This window comes from Montipora capricornis, chromosome 4 (assembly GCF_036669925.1).
Source record: "Montipora capricornis isolate CH-2021 chromosome 4, ASM3666992v2, whole genome shotgun sequence".
Classification (NCBI taxonomy): Eukaryota; Metazoa; Cnidaria; class Anthozoa; order Scleractinia; family Acroporidae; genus Montipora; species Montipora capricornis.
The window spans coordinates 4,074,381-4,084,380 of record NC_090886.1 but is presented as its reverse complement, the minus strand read 5'-3'; the positions used below and the strand labels follow the sequence as shown (position 1 = coordinate 4,084,380).

General features: G+C 41.3%; 1 protein-coding gene across 2 annotated transcripts in view; it reads right to left on the bottom strand.

Moving 5' to 3' along the window:
- Positions 1–127: 127 nt before the first annotated feature.
- The window catches only part of LOC138045263 (uncharacterized), a 22,359-nt gene continuing 12,486 nt past the window's right edge, over positions 128–10,000 (bottom strand). For both annotated transcript variants that reach the window (XM_068891691.1, XM_068891690.1), the window contains 8 exons: positions 9,651–9,734; positions 8,915–8,968; positions 8,584–8,634; positions 7,987–8,031; positions 3,203–3,268; positions 2,159–2,224; positions 1,954–1,986; positions 128–658 (listed from right to left, as the gene is read on the bottom strand). In XM_068891691.1, the coding sequence (XP_068747792.1) occupies positions 636–658; positions 1,954–1,986; positions 2,159–2,224; positions 3,203–3,268; positions 7,987–8,031; positions 8,584–8,634; positions 8,915–8,968; positions 9,651–9,734 (422 nt within the window). In that variant the 3' untranslated portion in view covers positions 128–635. The remainder of the gene's footprint in view (positions 659–1,953; positions 1,987–2,158; positions 2,225–3,202; positions 3,269–7,986; positions 8,032–8,583; positions 8,635–8,914; positions 8,969–9,650; positions 9,735–10,000) is intronic.

Genomic DNA, 10,000 nt, shown 5'->3' with positions numbered 1-10,000 from the left:
TACGCATAACTTATGAAAAAGAAAAGAAAATTTTCCTTGAGAACATCACGTGATCTGAAATGGGAAAACAAAACGTGCAAGTTAAAGATGTCTATATCCGTTTGGTTTCGGAGTGATTGCGAAAATCGGCGATTTAAAAATTGTTCTATTATAATTTAAAAACACATTCCACTTTCAGCCATATCATGCGAGGAGTCATCACTGTAAAATCTGCCGCATAATCATACGGCTACGAAATCTGCTAAATATTTTCAGCTCAAAGTAAAGGTGGGCTTAATTTTAAAGTTTGCAACACGCCGGCTTTTTCACATCTAATTTTCTTAACTCAATCAAAGCAGCTGTTGATAAAAAGACCACTTTCTTATTGCGTCTCAAAAGGTAATCAATCTCGAAGATGTAATTTTTCTCAATTTTCCAAGCTACAACGTCTTGCTCTTTACATGATAAAATCCTAATTTGTACCAGCTATAACTTAAAACCAAGCGGCTACCAAATCTTCAAGTTGTGTCGTCACTGGAACTCAAAAGACACACAGGACTGATGCACTGTACAAGAACTTTGCAAATTTATTCTAAATTTACTCCTCATCATGTTACGTCATAGGACAGCTGTTCATGTTGCTAAGGACCAACTCTTCAATGGCTGTAGAGAGATTTATCTGGAAACACAATGATAAGAAATACTTTTATGAAACGGGGAAAAGATCCTCGCATTTATCTAGACAATGTTTTTATAATGAAGCTAGAGGGACAAATTTTGCTTTATTCAGTCGGTAAAATGAGAAAATTAATTTTCGGAGATGACCGAAATAAAAAAAATCAGCCCACACTTTATTAATCAAACACGTCAATCTCATTACCTCTGCTGCGTAATAGATTACGTACAAATAAAGCTCTTTCGTAATCAACTTTCAATCGACTGTCGTAAAACCAAAAACCAAAAGTAACTACTTTGGCCAATCAAAAAGGACGGAGACAATCCAGTACACCAATCAAAATGCTACGAAATTACACGTAGCCGATACAAAGCGCAGGAAAATGTCACGATTAGTTTGGTTTTACTTTTGTTTGGTTGAAAAAGTGGCGCGAGAACCAATCACTGAGTGAAGTAGAGCGAGTTTCAATTGAGTGTCGTAAAACCAAAACCAAAGTAATTACTTTGGCCAATCAAAAAGGACTGAGACAACCCGGCAAACCAATCAAAACTCGAAGTGATTACACGTAGCCGACACAAAGCGCGGGAAAATGTGCACGCGTGAGCCACGATTGGTTTTGGTTTCACTTCTGATTGGTTGAAAAAATGGCGCGAGAACTTTGAACCAATCACTGAGTGAAGTAATCATAAACCAAAGTAATTATCTAATTACTTTCGACAATCAATTGAAAATCTCTCTAGTGTCATTTCAATTGTGTCATTCTTAGTTTTGTTTGTAATACGACATGTGACGATAAGAGACAAGCGCGCGATTTGTTGAATTTCTAAAGACGCCTTTCCTTAGTGTGAATTTATTGGCTCAAGGCCCAATTGGTTTGTCTCCCGAAAAAAGTTTTACCCCGAATCCCGCGAGCCACTCAACCTCGAGCCCAGTTTCTCTCGTTTTCATCCTTGTTGAAAAAAGCGAAAAAGAGCCTGCGCAATTGATAGAACCGTTTTGCACACGAGGCAAAACGTGTCGGCGGAACTAAGCGCGGCGGAGAGGCCAGAAAAAAGCATCAAAGTCGGTTTAAGTTTTTGAAGCTTTTCCTTGCCGTTCTCTCCACGTTTTCGCAGCTTTCATCATGGGTCCGTAGTGGAGTTTTCAAGTTTCTCGCGGGCGAGCGATCTCACAAGCTGCGCAGGCTATAAGAGTAACAAAGAGCGAGAGGACCTCAGCTGAAGCCAATCGTGTTACATGGTGGTCCCTCCTTTTGCACGAACGCAAAGCTGACATACATAAGTGATAAAGAAACTTACCGGCTTTTACACTCATTCCGCGACGAGATTCATCTAGAAAGAATAATTAACTGAATAAGTTATAAAGGTTGCTATGAAGTAGAAGTTTATCCCGCAAGGTTAAGGCTTGAAGAACAACAAGTGCAAACCAACCACCCCTCCCCCCGTTCTGCAACTTCCTGTTGTGGTTATTGTCTTTCTACTGAGTCAACAGAAATATACTTACAGTTCCAAAGAAAATCCATGATATTGTCCGGAACTTTAAGGCCGCGTTTGTGAGCTTCGTCCACTCCTGAATAAAGGATAACCTTAAGTTAAAACTCCTTCAAAAAAGGCAGGCCCAATAAGACAGGACCCTGATCCGGCCTAAATTCGGAAATATTAGGGAGCTTACGAAACGACGACGCCGACGGCAACGACGACGCTACAAAACAATAGGTTTAGTGAGCAAAAACAATGGCTCTGCACGCTCTGCACGTGCGTTTTACATTTTAGTACATTTCTTTGCCGTCATCTCCTAAATGACGACGTGAAATGACCAAATTCAAGGTTCTGTAGAGGACGTTAGCACATAACGATGAATTTTCAGTTCTCTCTCTACGCTTCCAACTCACTCATACCAGTTTAATTCCTCGATAGTTACTACACATTTTTAACCCGAAACGACATGAAATAGTTTCGTAGTGATACAAATAACGCGAACTCGTATTTTAAAATGAAGTTCTCGTTGCCGTCGCCGTCCTTGTTTCGTAAACTCCCTAATATCTTCATGCTGCGCCTTTTTTGCACGCATTCGATCCATGCTCTGCGAGAGGTCTCGCACGAAGTTGTTGAAAACAGCATCGGAGCTAATTTAAGGCCTGGCCAAACGCTCGCAACATTTCAACGCAACATCTTGCAAACATTGTTGGGCACAACATGTTGCGTACGTTTGGCCCCCTGTTACGATATGTTGCGTGCGCTTGGCCACTCCATTCAACACGTGTCGCAACATCATGCAACAATGTTGCGTTGAAATGTTGCGAGCGTTTGGTCAGGCCTTAAGTTGTTTTGTTATTTTATAAAATAATCACATTATTAAAGGTAGACTGAACCTTCTAAATCCGAGAATAAGTCCTCTATTATTTGGAAGACTTTAAATCGAGGCAACTAAAGTTTTAATGTTAGTTCTTTTTCAGAGCACTTTGAGAAAAACCACTCAAGGAAACCTTTCAACCACTCTGCCCTCCCTGTTCCTCTCAAATGCTAATTTTCAATGAAAGATTCTTACTTGATTTTAACCGCTGTGCCAAAAGGTCCATCAAATATCGCTTTCTTTTTTCAACATCTGTCAAACCTGCAAATAAGAAATCTCGGCATTTTTAAAGAGAAACCTTAACAATCTTTACAGTGACAATCCGTTTTGGTGTTGCCGCGCACAAAAGGGAGTTTAATTAGGGAACTTAAGCACGCGCGTTTTTAAGACGCGGACGGCAACCGGAAGAGAGCATTTAGCGTGCCAGAACAGTGGTGTCTCCCAGATTTTTATACTAATCATCTCTAATGGAGAAAATATACTTAGCAATATAAACGTGGTTGTTTGACGACAAGTTAAAAGGGGAAACAGCTGACTTCCGGTTGCCGTCCGCGTCTCAAAAATAGGGAACTTAAGCAACGACAACGGCGACGGCAACGAGAACGTCATCTCAAAATATAAATTCGCGTTATTGTAATCGCTTCGTTAATATTTCAACTTTTTTAATATGACGGCGGTTTGGTAGTTCCTCAAAAATGACGCTGGTAGGAACGGCGTTCAATTTAGGGCAGAAAATGAAAATTTATCCTCAAGTAATGACGTTGTCCATAAAACCTCAAATTTGGCTGTTTCACGTTGTAGTTTTGCTGACGACGGCAGTGAAATGGACAAAAGTGAAAAACACACGTGCAGGGCGTGCAAAGCTATTGTTTTTGCCTAATAAATATGCAAATTTGTGACGTTCTCGTTGCCGTCGCCGTTGTCGTTGCTTAAGTTCCCTAATGCGCACGCAACGATAACGTCACCTGGCTCCAAAATACAACTTAATCCCCGGGAAAAAGTCTTCAACATTTGCTTCAGCATCCGTTCGATTTTGTTGACTGTTGGGGTGAGGAAACGGTTTCAAAACATCATCAAAGAATTAATCCAACAAAGCCTCACGAGAGGCCTGGTATTCAGTCCCAGGTTGCCGCCGCGGTTGTTACTATGGATATGGACATGGATACGTCATTGCGAGACGAATTAGTGCGCAGGCGCATACTCAACAATGTTGAAAGAGTAGGGCAAACGGCTTAAACGTCATTCAACGTTCTAAAACGAAAAATGTTGAAAGGTTGTTGAAGTCAAGTTATATATACGCCTAACCTATAACCCGGACACGGGTATGTCCACAGCGTAAGTTCCCTGTTCCGCTCTGAGTCGAGCCCTTCTCTTCTCATACTCCCGAACCCTCTTCAAATTGTATGCGTCGCAGACTACCCTTGTGAGTCTCCTCCATTCGGCTCTCCAGGTGATTTGGTGACGTAATTTGGAGGACTGGGAAGACAAATTTTAACGCCGTATCCCACAACCGCGCGCGATCTTAGGTTTTGCTTCCAAATAGACCAAAATTTCGATATATTAAAATTCAGTCGAAAACAAAATATATCATCTCGAGGCTCTGGGGAATAAATATAAGGATTCGTAAGAGTTTATTCCCCAGAGCCTCGAGATGACGCCTTTTGTTTCGGACTGGATTTTAATATATCGAAATTGGTCTATTTCCTGCAGTATTTCCATCGCCAAAACTCAACAGATCATTCCATGTCTCCCACATATCCTGGTACTGAATGAACATTCAAGTTCGGAAATAACATTCAAGGCCTCGCGCGGTTGGGGATACGGCGTTAAAAATTTTCTCCCCAGTCCTCCGAATTACGCCACCAGATCGCCTGGTTGTTGCTCACGGTTGTTGAAGACCATTGATCCAAGATATGGCCGCACTTCAAAGCACTTTTACAGGTGTCCTTGAAATGGAGCTTAGGCCGGCCTACTGGTCGAGAGCCGTGGGTCAACTCACAGTATAGGAGCTCTTTTACCGGCCTGCCTTCGTCCATTCGACAAACATGTCCCAACCACAGGTAACCCAGGCGCACTGTGTGCGTCACGTAGGTATTAAAATATAGAGAACATATGAGGCGAAGTTTAGGTCTGAAAATTTGCTAGAAAATGGTAATAAAAATCGATAAAACTTACCATGTGGTGAGCTGTTGTTGTCTTTAATACGTACACAAAGTTTCGGGGAAAATGGCCCCCGTTCACCTTCCTTCATAATGTAGTGACAAGGTAGGAGACGGAAGCCAGCGTCGGGACTCCGATCGACCCAAAACAAGCACGATTTTTTCCACGAAAATCAAATCCAGTCGCTAAATAAACACGCCAGGTTCGTGGAATAGGAATTTCTCTAAACCATGAATCCACTGAAGCATCTCCAGGTAGCAACGCGGAGCCACCAGACTCCGTAAAACTTGTAAGTTAACCTGCTAAAATGGCGGCCAGAAAGCGTGGTACTCACGAAGTGCCCAATTCAAAATGGCACTGAACTCTGGACGCCTGGTGACGAGTATAATAAGTCTCCCTCGAGGGAGGGGAGTCCCAAATTGCTCAGTGAGTTTTGTTTTTTGCAATTTGGGACTCCCCTCCCTCGAGGGAGACTTATTATACTCGTCACCAGGCGTCCAGAGTTCAGTGCCATTTTGAATTGGGCACTTCGTGAGTACCACGCTTTCTGGCCGCCATTTTAGCAGGTTAACTTACAAGTTTTACGGAGTCTGGTGGCTCCGCGTTGCTACCTGGAAATGCTACGGTGGATTCATGGTTTAGAGAAATTCCTATTCCACGAACCTGGCGTGTTTATTTAGCAACTGGATTTGATTTTCGCGGAAAAAATCGTGCTTGTTTTGGGTCGATCGGAGTCCCGACGCTGGCTTCCGTCTCCTACCTTGTCACTATATTATGAAGGAAGGTGAACGGGGACCATTTTCCCCGAAACTTCGTGTACGTATTAAAGACAACAACAGCTCACCACATGGTAAGTTTTATCGATTTTTATTACCATTTTCTAGCAAATTTTCAGACCTAAACTTCGCCTCATATGTTCTCTATATTTTAATACCTGCGTGACGCACACAGTGAGCCTGGGTTACCTGTGGTCCCAACCAGCGCAGGCGAGTCCGCACTAACTTCACCTCAATATCATACCCTCGCAGTCCTCGAAGTCAAGTTAAAATGGTTTTAACATCGATCGCTTTTCAAGAAAACCGAACGGATGTTGAAACAAATGATGAAGCAAATGTTGAAGCTATCCTGTGCATGCATGGGTACGAACGCTTTTACACATGTAAAGTAAAAATAAAAAATGAATGGTGCATTGTTTTAAACTCACGTTGTCGTTGTCGTTGTCGTTGTTGGCAAAAAAATGCACGGAAATTTGTGCTACACGTGCAGCACGAGTATTTTTCCTTTTTTAGCCAATGATATTCTTGCTTTGTGGCGTTGTCGTTAATTAGGGAGCTTTATAAACGCCAACGGCGACGGCAACGTGAACGTCACAAATTTGCATATTTAGTGCGCAAAAGCAATAGCATTGCACGCTCTGCACGTGCATCTTTTCATTTTTGTCTTTTCGTTGTCGTCAGCAAAACAACAACATGAAAAGACAAAATTTGAGGTTTTAGGGAGAACGTCAGCGCTCGAGGATAAAATTTCATTTTCTTCTCTAAATTGAGCGCCGTTCATACTACTTTCGCTCCTGAGGTTTGCAACACCTTTGCCGTGTTAAAATGCTTGGAATAGTCGCGAAGCGATTACAGTAACGCGAATTCACATTTAACGGCGACGTTCTCGTTGCCGTTGCTAAAGCTCCCTAATACCAACCACTTGACGATGCTCTTAACTGAATTGCCGGTTGTCGATGCTGAGATTTAGCTGTAGTTTGCGTTTTGAAAAAAAAAACCAAAGAAACTTATAATAAATTGAGTTTAGTTCAAATGAACTTAGGACCCGATTACATGGCGAATTTCAACCTGGGTTCTGAAAGAAATCCTCTTGAAATGAATGTGGCGATTACATGGAGAAGGTACCCGGGCTGAAAAAATCCTAGCCCGGTTTCAGAAACCGGGCTAGGATTTTTTCAGCCCGGGCTGGAAAAGGAACCTGGGCATGCGCATGGATCGTGTTTTCGTACCTCAGTAAATTTTCCCATTGAAATTTGCGTTTTGCACCCGGGCTGAGATAGAGCATGTAATCGCAACAAACTGGTGAGCAGAACGAAATTTCAGTTCGGGTTGAAACTCACCATGTAATCAGGCCCATAGCTGTTTAGCTCGAACAACTTCTCAAAACTTGGATAGAGAGAAAGTGTTCTTGTTTATATGATAAGCCAAGTCGCAGCCTGCAGTTTTATGTGAATGAGAGGCTAAATATGTCAAGTGCTAGCCTGCGCACGCAGACGTATTTCCGGTTGTCGCTTCTCTCCGCCCGAAAAGTAAGAGAGAAGCGACAACCGGATATACGTCTGCGAGCGCAGGCTAGTCAAGTGCGTGAACATTGGTTTTTCGTGGGTTTGTCAATCCAGATTTTTTAAAACCAGAGAAAGTAATACAATAACCTCAACTTTCCGATGCCAGCTTTTTTGTGAGGGCCATGGCTAGGTCATTTGATATCATCTCCGCACTCAGAGGACGATAAACTATTGGCCTCTTTTTTTTATGCTAGTCGTATCCACTGGGGTATACAGTCATGATTTGGCCAGTGTTGACTGGCTGGCTGATCTCCGAAAAAAATGACCTAGAGACCTATTGTTGAGCCTTCCTTACGGGAATAACCGACTGAACGAATACAGGCGTATCATCTTAAACGAATACCCATGCTAACCAGCTAACGGATTTCCAGTTTGCAGCTGTATACATTGTTTTTCAATCCTTATTACATCCTGATATTAATTCCTTTTGTCACATGACTACTCTTGGATGATAACAGGTCTATATCGATCTCCTTACCATTAGACTGCATTTGTAGGTCGTGGTAGGAACGAACTTCAGTATCTGCGATAGAAGGAAAAGCAAAAGAAGTAATAAAAAAATAGTATCAATAGATTATGAAGATGATACTAACTAAAGATAACGAGAATACTGACTATAAATCGGAGGGGAGGAACGCAGGGTTATCGTAGCGCTGCCTTCCCCCAAACGTCTTATTTGTGTTAAGTTTGTGTGCTAACTTTACTCTGCTCCGAGACTTTTTTTGCTGGAGTAATCTGCGGGTATCCCGGGTTTCTTCTCTCACTAAAAGCCATAATGTGGTCTCCAGACTCTCCTCTCTAGCCACCAAAGCACTGGAGTCCATTAACATTTGGGTAGGCTTGAGACGATTATGATAAGTCTAAAAGTAGACCTTTCTTCTTCTATTTTTTACTTTAAAACCGTTCGTATCCATCTAGTTACAGGATAGTTTACCCGTATGGTACAAGGTGAACAAGACAGAAAAATCGCGAAATACTTGTGATAACGTGAAGTCATTTTTTGGAATAACGTTTTTGCTGACGTAGGCGTTGTCAATGTTTAAACTCCCCAATTTTGAAGAGGTTCTAGACTTACCTGCTTTAACTGGAAGAGGCACTATATCAGGTACCTTCACAGCCTTGGATTCTGTTTAAAAAAAGAATGTAAAATTAGGAACAATTCAAGATTCTTTAACAAAAATCGTAAAAGTACATCCAGAGATAACCCTAATTAGACGCAAGCTCGATTTTGAGAAATATCCCGAACTGTCACCGATTACTTATAATCGTAACTGATCATAAACTTTATTTAAGTGTCTTCTAGCGCTGGGGCACAAAATTGGAGACACTGTACAGAGATATCAAATTCTTATTCTTATTCTTATAATTAATATTTTTTCATTTTCCAACGAAAGACAACGTCTTACCTTGTACCCAGTTTCCAGTAGAATATCCCGGCACATGTTCGAATTTAGAAGTGCCTAAAAGAAAGGGCAAAATGTCATTTATGTCCAAAATGAGATTTGCACTCTAATTTATAGTCAATTTGTCCTTTGCGGGAAGTTTAAAAGCAATTGGGGTGTTGATATAAAAGGTCAAAAGTGAGAATAGCTGTGTTTTAGAGCAGTTTTCAAATGACTGTCGCTTGGTGATTGGTTAAAAAACCTCGCGCCAGTTTATCAACCAATAAGAAGGAAAACCAAAATAAAACGCGACTTGCACGCGCAATTTTTCCTGCGCTTTGAGCAAGTTACATGGAATTGATGCTACGAATTTGGATTGGTTCATTACGCTATTTGCCTCTCCTGTGATTGGTCAAAGTAATTACTTTGGTCTTTGGTCTCTTTGGTCTTTGGTCTTTGATTCTCAATTGAAAACCACTCTATTAAAAAAATGACAAATATACTCTTGTTTTTGAGCTGCTTTGTTATAAGTTACGCCCGGCAATTCGTCTGAGTTTGGTCCATTGATTAAGGTGGAAAAAACAAGGAACAGTAATGAAGTAGGACCCGAAATAACGAGGTTTTCAAATTGACTCCATATATTACCGACTGTTTGTTTGAAAAACGACCGCATTTCGTTCATAGTGATTGTTTGGACTTCCAGTGTTAAATGAAGAAAATGTTAAGTGTATGCGAAGAAGAATTTTTATGTAATTTCAACCTGAATTTTCTCTTCTTAAAACCTCATAATTAACGTCGGGACTTGGTAAAAACCCTTCACGGATTCCGTTCCGGTCTCTCTGATCTAAAAAGTACCAACAAAGTAAGCAAAGAGTTACAAATGGTGCAGTTCCGAGTCAAATACATTTAACAACATAAGAATATTCTCTTCTGCCATCTTTAACAAGTGGCAGTTCACCGTATCGTTTTCAGACAGGTTGCCATCATGATAAATTTGTTAGTCTAGCCTGTTTCCTCGAAAACTGCTATTATCATTCGTTCAAATGTGTTTTTTCACTTGGGCTTTCAGGAGAAACGCCCTAGGGTTTTTTTTTTTTGCAGTCAGTCACA